This window comes from Pseudorasbora parva, chromosome 15 (assembly GCF_024679245.1).
Source record: "Pseudorasbora parva isolate DD20220531a chromosome 15, ASM2467924v1, whole genome shotgun sequence".
NCBI classification, from domain to species: Eukaryota; Metazoa; Chordata; class Actinopteri; order Cypriniformes; family Gobionidae; genus Pseudorasbora; species Pseudorasbora parva.
The window spans coordinates 5247064-5265505 of NC_090186.1; the positions used below are offsets into that span (position 1 = coordinate 5247064).

The 18442-nt window shown below is 39.5% G+C and overlaps 1 protein-coding gene and 1 long non-coding RNA gene across 2 annotated transcripts; one reads left to right on the forward strand and one right to left on the reverse strand.

Moving 5' to 3' along the window:
- Window positions 1-41: 41 nt before the first annotated feature.
- ttbk2b (tau tubulin kinase 2b) lies at window positions 42-15518 on the reverse strand. Its single transcript, XM_067416831.1, has 15 exons — window positions 15277-15518; window positions 12302-12442; window positions 10541-10688; window positions 10317-10390; window positions 10058-10198; window positions 9212-9316; window positions 8545-8610; window positions 8329-8421; window positions 8130-8255; window positions 7890-8050; window positions 7600-7795; window positions 7082-7293; window positions 5758-6208; window positions 3732-4345; window positions 42-1623 (listed from the first exon to the last, which is right to left on the reverse strand). The coding sequence occupies exons 2-15, from the start codon at window positions 12368-12370 to the stop codon at window positions 1308-1310; spliced, it is 2772 nt and encodes a 923-aa protein (XP_067272932.1). The 5' UTR covers window positions 12371-12442; window positions 15277-15518; the 3' UTR covers window positions 42-1307.
- Window positions 15519-16382: 864 nt separating this feature from the next.
- On the forward strand, window positions 16383-18354 carry LOC137041784 (uncharacterized). The gene is made up of 3 exons (XR_010898147.1): window positions 16383-16775; window positions 17058-17110; window positions 18055-18354. It is a non-coding gene; the product is annotated as an uncharacterized lncRNA (long non-coding RNA).
- The last annotated feature ends 88 nt before the right edge of the window (window positions 18355-18442 follow it).

The window sequence follows — 18442 nt, forward strand, 5'->3', positions numbered from 1 at the left end:
CATGGTAACTTTTTTTGCATGATTGAAATATGTTCGTTAGCAAAATACAGTACATGAAGCATGAGGTGGATCTTCTTTTTCTTAATATATTTATATCTATATACAGTTCTTCAGATTATGTACAATTCTTAAGAGGATAAGACTTTCGTTCCGCAGTTGTGGACCTACACTGATGCTTTTAAAGGAAAAGTACAAACGATCCAGAACAAAACAACTATTCTAGCTGCACAGCACACGATGAAGTCGTGGTAATGACTCGGTAGCTACAACACCTTCCTTTGTACATCCGCAAGGGTCTCTCACTCCTCAGACAACTTTCAGTAAATGCCATGACAGAATTCAATCCCAAAATCCGCAGAAGCATCTTAGCATAAGCTGCCAATGTCTCGATGTATTCAAGTAATATAATACATAGTAATGTGACTATAGTGTTTGAATCGAGTTCCTTTAAGGGTCTGTAGTGTTTCGCTGCAATATATCGGTACGTCTTACTGATGTTGTGAGTATTTACAGGGGCTGTTAGTATGATATTGCAGCCATGGAAGAGATTATACTTGGCAATTGCAAGGTTGCTGACCCTTAATGCGATGGCGAATTCAGTCAGTAGCAAGTAATAAAGCTACATTGTCAGGTACGTAACCACATCCAATAAATAAATAAATACATTCTATAGATGATACAGTTTACAGTACATACATTCCCTGAAATACATATATACACATGCTTGCTTGGACCAGATGTACCTATACGGGAATGATATCGGACTGTATGTGTTGAAATGTGCATTTAAGATTAGATGCGTTGATTAAAAAAAAAAAAATGATTAGAGTATCTGGAGTGCCTACAAAACATGAAACATGCATCTGTTTGACAGATTACAATGAGTTACTGAGAGCATCCCCATTGTTTTCACATTTCAAACAGTCTCACTGATTGTGACCGTTTCAAATCTGTAAGGTATGTAAACCAGAAAGTACATAAAAAGAAGATATGGCACAAACTATACAGAGTGGAAAATAAATAAATAAAAATAATTGTGATGAAATGCAATGGGCATGTTTTTAGGACAGTTACACAGAATCACTGGAAAGTTCAGCATGTTAATATTTCATGTTTTCTTAAATGTCAAAAAACATGATAATTTCACGTAATCACAACCAACTAGCAAATCCCAGGTCTTTAATCGCTCTACTTATCAAAACACCACTTGTAAAAAGGCTACAGTTCATCAGGCTTCATCAAGCTACTTTATGAAACCGGTTGTCAAATTACTGACAACTCACGCCATCGATTACATGCTTTTCTCTTTATTTGCTCGTTTTGGTTGTGGTTTTGCTCTCAGGACTTCCTGTTCTGACTCTAGTGCAGAACCCTGACAGATGATTTACTCGCAAGTCACTGATTCGAGGGGGCGGGGAGGTCGAGCAGCTGCTTGGCGATTGGCTGTGGCCTCCCTCAAAACGGGAAGGGGAGGAGCTTAGCGAGCGCTGCAGAGAGGAGGCAGTGGTGCGCTGGTAACGGGACGAGCTGACGCCCACGCCTCGCTCCTGCATGAGCTGGGACAGGTTGTCCAAGAGGTCCGTGTCACCAGTGCTGCTAGCGCGAATGCGGTAGCGTCTGCGTCTGAAAGGACAATAGCATTCAATATCACATCAACCTTTAAATGTGTGCTGTGAAAGCTAAATGACACCCCTGGTAAATATGATTAAATTTTATGTTCATCCTTTTGATCTTTTATTCAAAAAATGTGCAAAATTCGAACATTTTATTGAAGTACAACAACTGAAAATGGGGGAAAACTCACATGATGAAAAATCATTTTCTCTAGTTCATGTTGGCCACAAATATTGGCAATTGGCAAAGAAATTCTTACAAGTAAAATATCTCTGAAGGGTGACTGGGATCATGAAATTGTCCAGGCATGACTTCCTGTTCCACAGGAGAATAAATATGAGAAAACCAAAAGGCCAAATTCCCTTAATCATCATCACAATGAGTTAAACCACAGAATATAGTTCTGATGTGCAGCAAAAGATTGTTGAGCTTCACAAAATAGAAAGTGTCTGTAAGAAAACAGCTAAAGCATTGAAAATCCCCATTTCCAGCATCAGGACAATAATTGAGAAGTTCAATCAACTAAAGATGTTCTGAATCTGCCTGGAAGAGGACGAGTGTCTATATCGTCCTAACGCACGAGAGGAGGAGAGTTTGAGTGGACAAAGACTGTCCGAGATCACAGCTGGAGAAGTGCAGAGATTAGTTGAGTCTCGGGCTCAGAAAGAATAAAAAAATCGATCAAACAACGCCAACATCACCACATGTTGTTTGGGAGGGTTTGAAGAAAAATCCTCCTCGCTCATCCAGAAACAAACTCCAGCATATTCAGTTCAGACACGACTGGAGCTTCAGACGGACCTGGTTCTGTGGTCAGATTAAACTAAAAAAAGAGCTTTTGGCACAAACACACCAGATGGCTTTGGTGCAAACAGGGATCAAAAGTCCCCCATGGCCACGGTTAAACACACCGCTGGATCTTTAATGTTGTGGGTCTGTTTTTTTGCTGGAGGTCCTGGACATCTTGTTCAGATTCATGGTATCATGGATTCTACCAAATCTAAACCTGACGCTTCTGCTAGAAATCTGATAATGGGCCGTGGTTGGATCTTCCATCAGGACAATGATCCAAAACAAACATCAAAATCAACACAAAAATGTGTGACTGAGCACAAAATGAAGCTTCTGCCATGGCCGTCCCAGTTCCTGAGCTGAACCCAATAGAAAATGAGTGATGAGCTGAAGAGAAGAGCTGGAATCTGAAGGATCTGGAGAGATTCTGGATGAAGGAATGGGCTCTGATCTCCAAACTCATCAGGCCTTACAGAAGAAGACTCAGAGCTGTGATCTTGGGGGAAGGGACATCGCAGTACTTAATAAAAAGGTGCCAATAATTAGGGCCAACGATTTGGAGAAAAGCATTTATTTCATGGTGAGAGTTTCCCACACTTTTAATTGTTTTACTTCAATGAAACGTTAGAATTTTGTGAATTGTTTGACTGAAAGATCAAAATGATAAATAATGCAGATTTATTTTTACCGCCGCCTTTGATCATATTTACCAAGGGTGCCAATAATTCTGACATATGAAAGAAATTATCTCTTTTTTATTGCTGTGAATTACACATGGCTGTGTTTCAGACTGATTCAAACTAGTCATTTGGTCATGAATCAATTGGACTACAGTGGTCATGCTGTATGTGTGGTTTTTGTGTGCAAACCACGAGGACAGCTCAATACAGTGAAACAACACCGTAAGAAAATTATTTAGAAAAAAAGTTACCTGGTTGCCTTAAAATTTTGAGTTCATTGAAATTAAAATTTTGAGTTAATAAAATGAACATTTTTTGAGATTCAACAACCTTTATTAAAATATTATTAAAAGATTTTGTAAGCATATTGGGTAATTGTGTGTGATTTATTTCTGATGACGCAGCCAAATTGTACTATTCTCATGATTTATCAATTTTTTTATGTGGTTGCAATAATATTTTGAGTTTCTATTTATTAACCAAATTTCCTTCATTGTATCAACTCAAATTTTTAATTTCAATAAACTCAAAATTAAGGCAACCAGGTTACTTACTTTTTTAACTTAAACCAACAAAATTTCTTTACAGTGAAGGAACCTTCTTAACTTGCTACATTATGAAAATACTAAATCTTGCTTCTCTCACCTGTTCTCGCCACCTGTGCGAAGGGGCGGTTTGCCTGGTGGCGGCCGAGGAATAAATCGAGAAGACAGCTGATCCGGTACTAGTGTGGGGCTTATGGGTCTTGGTATTTTACTCTTGCCTGACAGAGGTCCTGAGGAGGAAGACAGAGAGAGCGGCTCTTCCACCTGCCAGTCTGACCCTCGAGAGCCGGTGGGGAAGGTGAACTTGTCACGCAGCAACGCCGAGGGGAAGTGCTCACATGACAGCGACAGAGATGGGGAAAGCGGAGCTGGAAAACATCTGCGAGTCGGAGAGTCCGGATCACGGATCGGGATGCGACTGGTTCGGGGTGAGAGTTCACGGGGTGATGGCGGAGCTGCATCAACACTGTGTCCAGTCGTCTCACCCTGGTTAGGGGTTAAAGGGGTCCCACCGTCAGGACAGCCCGAATCGCTCTCCACATCTTTGTCAGAGGCCTTGATAGAGATAATGTTTTCATCTGGCTTGGGTGTTTTAGACGGTGGAATAGCTGACACCTGGTCTTGCTCTTTTTCCGCAGGGACTGATGGCTTGTCAGGCTGAGAGTCTCCTGTCTTCTGTTGAGGCTCAATGGGCTGTAGCACTGCACTGGATGACTGTGAAGGGAATGGCATTAAGAGACAGGTTATTATTAACAGTGCCCTGCAGAGATGATACTCTTATAAATGTGTTTTTCTTAGTGTACCATCCTTGGCCAAAATATGAGCTCTAGTGAGATTTTCTTAGCTTGTGTCAGCTTCACTTTTGGTCTGACAATGTTTTTGATAAACAGTAAGTAGCTTCTGGACTAAATCCGAGATTGATGTTGCAGTGAAACTACTGCGATGCACCCATAAACGATCACTTTTTACTGCTACAGTTCCCATTAGAGATGCACTGATCGACCGGCGAGGGACCGAAATTGGCTGATTTCCCACATGATCAGTCCAGGTCTCAGTCTCGCGACTTTCTGATTCTGAGCTGGTCTGTTTTATTTCCAGGGGAAAAGGCAATCAGCAGCGCGTTCTCACGCTCCTCTCTACGACAGCAAAATGACACACACCCACGTCCTTTCACTCAATCCGGTTAAATAGTGCTTGTATTGCATCATTGTACTAATTCCCGCAGGTTTCGTGCTCACACCAAAAGTGTGTGCTAGTACCAAAAGGAGCGGCTATCTCCGCTTAAACGGTGAAATACACACAAAATTATGTTAAAATGCCCGTCTTGGCGAGTATTCAGTTAAACAGTCAGTTTTGTAATGTTAAATAGTTGAGAAAAATACAGCATGGTGTGTAACGGTATATTGAATGTGTGCATAAGCTCTTAAAGCGTTACTTCACCGCTTTTTCATATTAAACTATGTTATTCCCTTAACTAAAACGAGTTGATACATACCTCTCTCATCTCAGTGCGTGCACTTAATCTCTCTGACGCGGTGATGATCTGATAGCATTTAGCTTAGCTCCCTAAGCCCAGTTCATTCACTATGGTACCAAACAGAGATCAAGTTAGAAGCGACCAAACACCTCCACGTTTCCCCTATTTAAATACAGTTACACGAGTAGTTGAACGATCAAGTATGGTGACAAAATAAAACGTGGTACTTCTCTAATCGGATTAAAAAGGAGAACTATAATGTATGGCGGATTAGCACTTCTGAGAGTACTTCGGCTCGGCGCAGTGAAAAGTCCCGGCCGAAACATCTTTCCTCACATCTCCCCCTCACTCTCTCATTTCTGTCAATAGGGAGATGTAGTGAATGAACTGGGCTTAGTGGGCTAAGCTAAATGCTATCAGATCGTCACCGTGCGTGAGAGCGATTAAGTGCACGCACTGAGACGAGAGAGGTGTGCATCAACTCGTTTTAGTTAAGGGAATAACATAGTTTAATATGAAAAAGCTGTGAAGTATCCCTTTAACAGTTGTATTGTCACATTCAAATATCACAATTTTTGCTTTATATCTCACAATGTGAACTTTCGTTTAGCAATGCTAATTCTTCATGTTAACGTCATGAGATGTTTACCTGCTCAAGATGAGACCTGTTGAGGTGGACCATTGACACAGGCTGCATAAGTCTTCTCAATTCAGACAGGCCGACGGCAGACAACAAAGCGGGATGTCTGGCGAATGGAGGTCCAGTGTGGCAAACACCTGTGTGTAATTCTGATGAGCCGCTCAGGCTGCTAGCATGCTGAGGCAAGGGGTCGGACCAGGTGCGAGGGAGGGGGAGGGGGCTGGAGGAGCGTGGAGAGAGCCCAGAGCGTTCCTCCTCATCTGGTTTAGAGCCAGCTGAACCACTAGCACCCTCTAGCTCAACTAGGACCCACTCCTGCGAGTCGCCCTCTTGCGGGACGGGGCTGAGGTTGACGGCAACATAACCACTACTGGCTGCCCCTTCCTCGTCCTCCAAAGAGCCCGGCTCGACCCGACAGACAGACTTGTTTTGGGACAGACCTGGCCGCTGCTTGCCTAAACTAATAAGATAAAGTAGGAGAGGTGGTTATGATGGTTCTAGTGATCATGTTCACATTTTTAAGGAAGTTCATTAAGGCTGCACGATAAATTGCAATAAAATCGCACGAGATTTGGCAGAGACTTCGATTATTGCATGTGCATCTTGTCAGTGCAGCTTGGCTGTGATCAGTAGCAAAAGCTACTCCGCAAGCCAGAGGGCGCTCTCGCGCATGGTACTCCAAGTATATACCGCAGAAGTACGATAGCACACGTCGGCTGCGCCCGAAAACCTGGAAAATGCTGCCTTCGGAGGACACGTTTGAAGGCAGGAAGGCATCGAGCCACTTCCAAATCTAATGTTTGCTTCACTTCCTGTCTACTAAGATACCTTCATCTGATCGATTTTTGAAGGCAGCATACATGTACCCTTCGCTGCCTTTGATATCCCACAATCCTGTGCTTTACATTCAGTGACATTTGAACTGGGAAAATTTTGCAAAAAAGTTGCATTTGCTGGTCAGTTTGTGTAAATGTATGTTTTTTACCAATATTTTCCACCTTTGATGTAATTTCTAGCGAGAAATTACTAATACTGTAATTAAATATGTTTAGTTCTCACCAAAGATCGCTCTATTTTGCTGTAGATCATTAAACCGTTACACTGCCTAAGAAGTCTTTCCGAAATTGTTTTGTGAGGTGCCTCACAAATATAATCGCAGCCTTTGCGATTTGCAGCCATAATCTTCACAGCCATAATCTTCCATCTTCGCAGCCATAATCGCAGCCTTTGCGATTTGATAATCACAATAAGCCAAATCGCGATAAGAATATTTTCATGAAAAATGCGATTTATCGTGCAGCTCATTAAGTTCATTAAGACTTTGTTTACTGACTAGGCCTCAAGGAAGCGTTCAATGGTGGGTTTGGGTTCGGGGGTCAGTCTCTTGTCCAGCCCCATGCTCTGACTATGGCGCATCCTTCTCAGCAGAGGAGCCACGCGGTCGATGAGCAAGGTTTCTGAGCGCACACGTCTGGGAGAGCCCTGGATGGAGCCACTGTTGGGGCTCTGGTTGCTCTCTTTGCTTCGCTCCTCCTCGCTAGCCACCTGAATCAGAAACACAAGCTCATCTCTGACTTAAAGACATACCTTAAATAAATACATAACTTCAGACCAGCAAAAAAGGTGATTGGGGAGGGTATAAGTAACAACAGGCCTACTCTTTCAATTATTTTAATGAATATGGCAACATCCTAAACTCTAAAATATAAACTAAAAGTAAAAAAAAAGGTGGTGTTTATCAAAAAGCAGAAATACAGCAGTTAGCACAATCATAAGCAAGAAAATGGCATTGAAACTTTCTGAAGACAAACAGTTCCCTTCAGATATACATTCATGCAGTCTGAATAGTACCTTTCTGATTAGCGGCTGAACGTGGTTGAGGTTTCGGTCGCTGCTGTGGTCCATGACCTCCCAGACATCCGCTGCCAGCACAGGCTGCATTGGGATGGGGGCGCAATTATCAGCCTCACTGAGGCGTTCACCCTGAAGGACGTCCTCTGTGTTCTCACGCTGCAGATCACCCGGAATCACAGAGGCATTGGCCATACTAGGAGGAACCATTAATTTATCCGTGAAGATGTCAAACAGTTTATATATAGACTTAATACACCATTGAATCATCGTAGATGCTGGATATCTACCCCAAATATGCAGGTGTGAGGCGGGTCAACTGCTGGGCTGTGGTTGTCAGGGTTCCAACATTAAGCATGCCCTCAACTGAATCCAATCTCTCCCAGTCATACGGGTCATTTTCCACCACATTGTACCTCTTCATACTGTTGTCAAAGACTGACATCAGGAGCTGCAACACAATGAGAGAGTATGTTAGTGAATGGCTACGCTTACAAAAATCTTTGCTAAAGAATGGCTCAGTTTAGTACCTGATAATCCGGTTTAGTGTAGTAGTCCAGATTGGAGATATGGTCGAGGAAAATGCTAAACTCATCTGGGAGCTGCTTGAGCATGAGGCGATGGTTGTACGTCTCCTTCATATTCCCGACTTGTTCCTATATTGATAGCAGGATTAAGACCACCAGCAGATCTCTGATCCACAGAAAAATTGATTTGAGCAGAACTTACTTTGTCTTTGATTTTCCTCCAGGGTAGCTGGCCAGTCCTGAACTCCACAAGCATATAAAATAATGACCAGAGGTCATCATGTCGACTCATTTCCTTTGAAAACGAAGGACGTGCATTTTAGTGAAATATGAATAAGTAATATGACCTGCTGTGTAAAGGACACCTGATTAGCATCCGCCATTGGCTTGAGAATGTGTGCAAAAAGAGAGAAGTTACCTTGTTCTTGTGAGCATTAACTGAAGCATAACGGACGGTCCCTCTGAATCCTGCCACTAGGCGTGGCTTTGGGCAATAAAGACAAATGTGCAATCATAAGTAAATATATAGAAACACATTACAGGGATAGCTCACCCAAAAATTACATTCTGTCAAAATTATGACACTGAATTTCAAGTCAATGTCCACTTAAACTTCACATCCACTTTTTTTTATGATAGTTTGAGTAGTAGGATTCTGATCATAAAAGGACCAGTTGTCATCATACATCCCTTCTTCTCTCATGAGCTCTGAATTCTGTCTCAAATTTGGGTTATTTCTCATCCAAAGCATCTGTATGACTTCAGAAGTCTTGTAATATAGTGTGGAGCCACTTTTATGAAACCTTTATGAATCTTTTATAAATACTGAAAGCTTCAATCCCCGATTACTGTAATAGGAAAGAGCAATTCTTCAGTAATTGCTTGAAATTTCTGCTTTTATGTTCCACAGAAGAAATAGTCATACAGGTTTGGAACAACATGAACGTGAGTAAACGATAACTGAATTTTTATTTTGGGGTGAACTATCCCTTTGAGCAACACTAATATATAGCAATAGCATCCTTAAAAAGACAAGAGTAATGTTTCATAAACATAAGCTTTAAAATACATCTGTGATTACTCACTGGACGGACTTCTTGAGATGAGTTTGTAAACTGCCGTGCCAACCCGAAATCAAGCATATAACAGGTTCGGCATGTACTGGCAAGTCGGCCCATTGCGAAGTTGGACTGTGTGAAAAAGAAAAGGTTTGATGATTATTTTATATAATCTAAAAAGAAAGAATAAGGCCCTGTTTATAAATTATAGTCAACATTAAAGTGCCCCTATTATGGTTTTTCAAATATTCCCTTTCTTGCAGTGTGTAATATCGCTGTTTGTGAATGTAAAAGATCTGCAAAGTCGAAAGTGCAAGATAAAAAAAGTTATTGTCTCCCAAAAGAAAGAATTGACTCTAACCGCATAAACAAATCTTTTGTAATTCGAATCTCACTGCGTTACGGTTCTACATCACTAGAATATACATTTGCATAATACCCATCTATGTTGTACAAGGTTTCAGATTAATGTGGGAAAATCGACATCCTTGTTACAGTCTTTACAGTGTGTACAATCAGGAAACCTCTGGAGCTGAAGTTCAGTAATGGTGATGGACGTTTGGCTTCGGAAACACACGCTGTACACAGCAGACCAATCACAACAGACTGGGCCATCTGGCCAATCAGAGCAGAGTAGCTCAAAGAAAGGAGGGATTTAGAGAAACTTATACATCTGTCGAGTCGTTTGAAAATCATTGAACAATGTGGTGATGTGCAATGCATATAATGAGAACATTAAAGTGTTTTTTGACCTTTGATGCATGTAAACCTGTTGTAGGAACTTTTAAAATGGCATAATAGGGGTACTTTTCCCCTATTTTTTCACAAAAAGTGTTTTTATGCCCAGGGCTATCTGTGAGAGAACAGACTTACAGGTTTGATGTCTCTATGCAGGAAGCCCACAGAGTGGATGCTCTCGATGGCTTCCAAGATTTGTCTGCCCAGCCTGAGTGTGGTTGAGACACCGAATGTGCCATGGCTCACGTTGCGTCGAAGGTCAGCCAAGTTCCTTCCCTGCAGTTCAATGGACAAACATCACAGGTGACTGAAGTCAGAATTGTTGTGTTACTATGACTTGTGTTAGATAATGTCCATCAATTCAGAAACAAGAGTAAATTATCTGACGGCCTACCTGAAGCTCCATAACCACATAGTTGAAGCGGTCATTGCGTCCACAGCCAAAAAAACGACAAACATGGTCTTTACCTACGAAATGGGTCAAAATAAAGAAATATTATACAAATCCATTTGTATTTTTGCCAATGTAATACTGTTTTGGCCCATAATAGAATAGCACTTATACAGTGTTTTTATGTTTGTTTAATAAAGGCCTTAATTGTCTGCCTTCATCTTTACCTTGAAGTCTTTTCAAAACTGCTACTTCCATCTTTAGGACCTGTTTTGGTTGCTGGGTAGACTCCACTTTCAGAGCCGCATTGACCAGGTTCACCTGGTCTAGGACTTCATAGATCTCACCAAAACCACCCCCACCGATCTTCTTCGACTAGACAAGAAAAGAAAAACTTAGAATGAATGACAAAGAAATCCTGAAACAAACAAAACAAAAAAATGTCTGGTCGGTATGATTTTTAATTGTCTTTGGAAGTATCTTATGTACACTAAGGGTGTATTCACACTTGTCATGTTTGGTTCAATTAAAATGAACCCTGGTGCAATTGCTCGGTTAGTGCTTCGCTTCCAAACGAACCTTGGTGCGGTTCGATTGATATATGAACACAACACGGACCAAAGACATGTAAACGGACCAAAAACCGGACGTAATGTCACAAGATGCGACGCATAGTCAGCTGATATGACAACTTGCAAAGATCGGTGTATCCAAAATGAGTATAACGTTAACATTAGAGGGCAAACGTAGAGCAACGAGGAGGTAAGTGCCTCATCGATATTTGGTCGAACGAGCATGTTTCGAAAATGCTAGAAAAAAACGCACAAAAAAGCATCACTGGTTCTTCTCATCAAAGGACCTGTGTTGCCCATTAGACGGTAAAGACGACAGAACTGCCGTCTCTTTTGCAGCAGATCTTCGTTTCTGCACAACGGATAAAATCCTAGTGCTGTTTTGAATGTTTTAAACATTTTATGAGCTCTTCATGAGTTTTCAGAGAGTAAATAATGCCATGTACATGCATAAAATGACCGCGTGTAATCCAGCACACAGCATTGTTTTGAATGTTCGGTAAGCAGCTCCTACGTCATATAGGCTGACCAATCAGGTTGTTACCGTTTCCCTATGCCTTTGGTTCGGTAACTGTAGGGTCGCTGTTAAAAAAGCCAGTGTGAATGCTAAGCGGACCAGGACTATACGTTTTATTTTTGTTTTTTGGTCCGTACCAAACTAACCAAACTAACCGAACTACAAGTGTGAACTAAGGCTACATTTATTTGATCAATAATACAGTATTATCATTTAAGAGTTTTCTATGTTTTAAAATATTACAAAATGTAATTTATTTCTGTGATGTCAAGCTTCATTACTCCAGTATTCAGTGTCACATAATTCATCTGAAATCATTTCTTATCATTATCATTTTATGTTGAAACAGCTTCTTAATATTTTTGTGAAAAATTTGATACATTTTGTTTTTCAGATTTTTTTTAATGACGAGAACGTTCAAAAGAACAGCATTTATTTAAAATAAAAACAACATTATGTCTTTACTGTCACTTTTGATCAATTTAATGCATCCTTGTTGAATAAAAATAATATGTTTTCAACAACAACAAAAACCCCAAACGTATGTAGTGTGTGTATATATTCCTTTCCTTCTGTAAGCTTTCAAACTTGTGTTGGAGAGCAGATGTTACATGACAGTTCTGTTCAGGCATGAAATACTGCCTTTGAAATAATGTCCTTACTTTTGTCATGAAATAAAATGCTGTTTCTCGTGACTATTTTGTCGGCATGCTGTACAGTTTTCTGTGCTGATGTCAGCACACCTGCAGTGTATCGTTTAACTGAGCTCAAAAGGAAAAAAAATCCTTGTCTGTGCGAAAGTTCACATAAAGGAATCTGACAGTTTCAGAACATCTCTATGAAACAAACAGTGAGTATTTGAACAGTCCCGAAGCCTTGTCTTCCTAAATACAACTCACCACTTTCCATCGCTCCCGGACCATGCTCCCGACAGCCAAGATATCGGTCTGCTCCCCTGTTCCACTCATCCTGATGCTCAAGAGTGGACTGAGCACACTCAGAGAAGCTCCTCACCTCACATCAGTGAGCTCGGCTCCTCACTGAAAAACCACAGGAAAAACATCTTTAGACTTTAAAAAAGGCTTCATATAGTTGGCACTGCAGGGTTACAGCAGAAATTAAAGCCTCTAGAGACGTTTGCAGACATCAGGGAGATTCCTTTGCTTACGATGCCATTACAAAAGTAATGAAAAACATTTTATTGGCTGCATCCATTCGGTGGGCCTTCTGTAAATGCAACCTAAACTAGGGGTTTACTCAGTTTAAACTGTCTTTTAAACAAAATAGACAAGATCTGTATAAGAAGATGTCCTGGTTCTTTTGTGACTGTCACTCACTGCCAGGGTGCAGAGCAAAATTGATGGAGCTAAATACAGTCAAATCCTTGAGGAACAGGCTTACTGTAGGGCTGAAACAAGAATAAAATCTACAAGACACTGACTCAGGGAAACATAATCTGTACATCTGCATCACAAAGACTACAAAATACGAGGAAATGATTTGATATAATGTCTTTACTGTCACTTTTGATCAATTTAATGCATACTTGTTGAGTAAAAATAATTGAGCTAAATTATTTGATATGGCTGCCTAGTTATTAGGGATATATCAGCCACCATTATATCAGTATCATCACCCTGATAAGAAAATTTGGCCGACATATTAAAACCGATAAATAATTAATCATTTCCTTCAGCTGAGACACTTCAGATGCACACTGTTCGATGATGGTTTTGAATCACTTGAAATATAATTGGCGAATCACTTCAAAAATCAAAATACAGTTAAACGTAACATAAAATTATAATGAGAACATTATAATTGTGTGCTTGGGTCATAGCTTTAATGGTGACTTTTGTTTTTTTAATCAGGCTCTCAAAAATTATATAAAAATTTGGATTTACATTTATTGGCCAATATATGGGTTAGAATTATCGTATCAGCCAAAATGTTCATATCGGTGGCTTCCTACTTATTATAAGACACAAAGCCTTGGTTGTTATCTATAAGGGGAAAATGCAATTACTGCTATTTGCTAAGAGCCTAAATGCATATTGAGAAACATTTAACAAGTTATTTTCCCACTCCAGAGACTTGTAGATAATATATGTGCATTATCTTGAGTAATATATGTATTATTTTGTATATTATTATGAACGCTCTCCCCCTGCCTCTCAGGACAAAAACCACGTTACATGAATTTAAATGTAAACTCAAAACACATTTGTTTATTCAGTATTACCAGTCATTACAATGTTAACTTGACATAACACAGTCACAATGTTAACTCAATACCAATAATCTGATTTAACTCTACTCTACTCTAACTGCCCACCATGCCGTCTGTAATTAATGTTTGTTACCTTTGTTTTTCATGTTGTATTGCAACTGCAATCAGTCATTACTTGGACTGGGCAAATGTCCACTGTCCGTATATGTATAAACTGCTTGTTATTTACTGTTATAGTGAAGCGTCCTTGAGCTTGGGAAAGGCATAATATAAATTAAACTTATTATTATTATATTATATGCATGAGTATACTGTGCATTGTATTATACTGTCAATAATTGACTGCAGTGTTGGTGAATCGTGCACCTAAGACTTTCACTTTTTGTTCCACTCCTCATGTATATAGTGTGTAAAGTCATTGGATTTGATTAATGTAACAGCCCAAATGCAAATAAATATGTAAATTGTCAAGTTTTCTCCATTTCTCTAAATATATAAATTATAAAAGTAACAATGTTGTCAATAGTGTATACTGTATATGTGACCCTAGACTACAACACCAGTCATGCGTCTCACAGGCATATTTGTGGCAATAGCCAACAATACATTGTATGGGTCTATTATTCATTTTTCTTTTATGCAAAAAGTAATTAGGATATTAAGTAAAGATCATGTTCCATGGAGATATTTTGTACATTTCCTTCCGTAAATATATAAAAATGTATTATTAGTAGCAATATGCATTGTTAACGACTTCATTTGGACATCTTTAAAAGCGAAATATTTAGATTTTTTTGTACTCTCAGATTCAGAAATTAATAAATTGTATCTTAACAAACCACATCAATGGAAAGCTTATTTATTCAGCTTTCAGATTATGTGTAAATATCAATTGACCCTTATGATTGGTTTTGTTGTCATGCCAATGTTATGTAAGGCTTTTGCAATTATTGTTTTTTCGTATTATACCATAAATATGACAAGATTTATGTGTATATTTTAAAATGAAATATCTGAAGAAGAAAAAACACAAATAAAAATGTTTAATGTAATTTAAAATATAACATTATTGTTGTTTTGGTCTTAAGAAGGGACCCATTTCCATAAAAGGCTTTTACTCAGGCTTTAGTCATTAAATCTGTACGTTACTGTCAATACTATTAATCTTTTCTCACCCGTCAGAACTGATGGATGGCAGTCCAAACTAACTGCATGCAGTGCTGTTTTAATAAGGATCATCTAAAGGGTGGGCTGGCCTGTTACACGTCCTTTATTAGCTGGATGGGTAAATTAATTGTGAGCATTTCAGCTTATGCTAACATCCACAAGCTACGCTGAAAACTGTCGCTGTGAAGATGTTGGTTTAGTCTTTCTGTCCTTTCCGCATCCAGTGACAAGAGAGTGAGGCATAGGACAAGGCTAGCTAAAGCTAAAGCATCAGAGCCAAATCACTGTACAAAACAGCGCAATGCAACGCTCCTGCGCTAGCTAATTAGCCAAACTGAACATATGCGCCTCAACATACAGCTCTTATTGAATACACGGTTGCCAGGTTACACGTTGGCAACACAATGTTGTGACAGCTGTAATCTTGCTAATAATGCGGACTAGCTCGCTAAACACGCGCTCGTTCAGGTAACGTACCCGGTGTGTCCGTTATCTCTGTCCGCTGCGGCGGTCCAAGATGTTTCCCAAGACCTCAGGACACCGTCTTTTGTTCTATAAGCCATGATGATATGAGATGTTGGACATAATAATCCCATAACGTTTTGAAACACACAATAACGACTGAAGTTCACGTTATCGTCTTCACTTTTCCTCAGCGGCGGCCGCTCGACGACTGAGCGAGCGTACCGATAGGTGACGTCACATCTGGTCGATTGGTTTTGATCCCAAACATCCAATAATAACCAACTGCAGAACCGCAGAACCCATATACGTCACTCACAACGCTCTGAGGACAACAGCGCCATGCCACAGTCTCATGCCGGAAGTGGGCGGAGTTCACGAAAACTAAACAATCGGCACGGCGGAAGAAGAGAACACGGTAAACAGCTGTTTTGTGTTGTGGTTTTAATCAAGGGGGTAATCTAGCATTCGGAAAGCGTTCCACCCCTAGGGGCTGCCATTGCTAACCAAGCCATCACCTGCTGTTAGCATCCCATTGACTCCCATTCATTTTTGAGTCACTTTGACAGTGAATAACTTTACATCTGAGGCGTTTAAAGACTCCATTTGTCCATTGTTTATTTCTAAAGAAACACGACAATGTATAAAAGGCTCCATTACCTTGTATCTTACACTATCGCGACGCAGAAGCTGTTTTTGTAAAAATAGGCTAACGATTGCGTCATAACCAACGCGACCCTGTCGCACAGTTGAGAAATTACCATATAGACCTGAGGAGACGCTCGCAGGCAATCTTTTACTGTCTATCAGACAGTCGGGGGGACGTGGAGACATAAAGTCTGATAAAGTCAAGGGAGAAGAATGGAGAGAAGCCCATAGTGAGCCAAAAGCAACGGGAGAAAATATTTAAACAACGCGATTCAGCTTTCACTTTCCACATCTACTAGAAGACTCACAGCTGTCAGACAGGAGGCTCACGTCACATCTACGTCGTCAAGCTCAGTCTGAGCCTGCGCAGTTCGCTCAGCCATCAGGAAGTGAGTGCCCCTAGGTTGACTTCATTCTTTCGCCGTAGACGTCAATGGGAACGCTCTGTCCATTTCTTTTACTGTCTATGGTTTTAATCTATCAAGTTTATTTGTGTTGTGTATTTGATCCATCGTTGTTGTATTAACACTTTTTACAGAACGTGGCTCTATTTTTTTCTAATGTGCTCTGCTTTACGATGTCTATCGCGTCTGTTGATATGGTCTTGGTTTAAGTAACATAATTGTTTGTGATTTTATTTTGTTGTTGGCGCCGTATTTTTTATTTGCTTTTATCTGATACTGACCAGTGTTTTATGTGTTTTTCCCACTAATTTATTGAGGCATTACGATTTGGAGAGGATCAGCTTTACTTCATGTACATCAATGCAAGACATTCTGCAACAGTTTCTACTGCCCAGTGTTTTAAACTGACCAGATGGCACAGTACACCTTCAAATTCACTTCAAAAAGCAGCTGTCTATGGAGGTATGAAGGTTTGAGTTATTTGTTTATACACAGTAGCAAGAAATAGTATTTATTTGTTGTCCCTTTTGAATTAGTTGGTTATAAAGTTTCAAGTGTATATTATATATATATATATATATATATATATATATATATATATATATATATATATATATATATATATATATATAGTGCTTAAGCTAACAAAATGCAAACACTATTTTATGTGTTTGAATGTGTCCCATTAAAATTAAATTAAGTACACAACCAAGCATTATATATATCTGTTTGATTTTGTTGCAGTAAATTGACAATCAGAATGTCACCCAGGATAATGGAAGCTGATCAAAAACAAGGTTAGTTTTAAAAGGCTCTAATAAAGACATAAGCTACTTATACAGATAGTGTGTTGTTAAATGTCACATTTTCCAGGAATGTTCTTCTATTCTATAATGCTCGATTGTTTTAGACAGTCCCACAACAGTTGGATGGCTCTATTGACAGTAGGATCGTCATGTTAATGGTAAGAAAAAGAAGGAAAAGGTAATTTTTTTTTTTAAATACAAGCTTCCCTTCATTAGGATAAAAAACATTAGGGTTTTTCACACTTGAAATAGTAAACTCCGGGTATACAGAATCTTGGGTTATCTTGCTTCATGTTTCACACTGATCATCATTTACCTGAGATGAACAATTAATCCTGGGTATTCATACACTGCCGTTCCACACTGTAGTTTAATAAACCATGGGATAACATATGTGCAGTATCAGGGTCACTGACAGACACTGCACTGCACACAATATGTTTTCATAAATGCTCAAGCTTTGCATGTCCTTGTATTACAAGTTTATCCTGAATGGACATTTCAGACTATACAATAATTTAAATGGTCTCTTCTTCGCTGCAATTGCGTTTTCTGTTTGCATTTGATGTTTTTCCTCTTCAATGCCGACTTTATTATTTATATTGAGTGCACAGTGTTTCAGTGACTGTCCAAAGCACGTAAATATAAAAGTGTGAAATGTTACTTTACCCGAGGTTAAAGGTGTGTTTAGAATGAAGATAAGCTCAGTGTGAGAAGCCCTATGAAGTGCTTGCCTTTAATTTCTGTATACATTTTGAACTGAAAATGGTTAATTAATTTGATTGTGACAGGGTATCATTTATGTCAGAAATTTAGACATGAGAAATTGAATTTCACAACTTTATTATACATGCTACATCCTGACTTCAACACACGATATTGTTAAAACACTTCCAACATTTCATCCTATTTGTTTGTACCCTTGTCTCATGAAGGAGCCACGGATCACAGAAGACCTCTGCACTGCAGTGTAAAGACTGTGGAACAACCAAAAGTTTTCAACAGTTTAGTGGAAGAGCCCTGATTTCTGAAATTTGAAAGTGGAAGACTAGGAAAAAGCCCTTCAACTTTCACAGGCTGAATGGTTGACCGACAGCTGGCCAAAGAGACAGTTGTCAATGTTTATAGAGGTTACATCTATTTTAAATTTAATTTGTCATGTACCTGCTGTGCAATTACTTTCAACTTAGCTCAATTTATTCCCCTTGGTCTGATTGTGTATTTTCTAAAGCAAACCCAAGCTAGTAAATGATGCCTTTGCTACTTAAGGGGATTTTTAAGGAACATTTTATAAAATTAAACAATTTCTGTGTGTTTTGTGGT

What these genes read in the sequence shown, in the direction of transcription:
- ttbk2b (XM_067416831.1), bottom strand. Translation starts at nt 12,370, where the DNA reads ATGAGTGGAACAGGGGAGCAGACCGATATCTTGGCTGTCGGGAGCATG. An exon ending in GAACGCTTCCTTGAGGCCTA is followed by an intron (nt 6,209 to 7,081) that starts GTCAGTAAACAA and finishes TTATCTTATTAG; the next exon opens with TTTAGGCAAGCAGCGGCCAG. An exon ending in ACAGGTCTCATCTTGAGCAG is followed by an intron (nt 4,346 to 5,757) that starts GTAAACATCTCA and finishes TTCCCTTCACAG; the next exon opens with TCATCCAGTGCAGTGCTACA.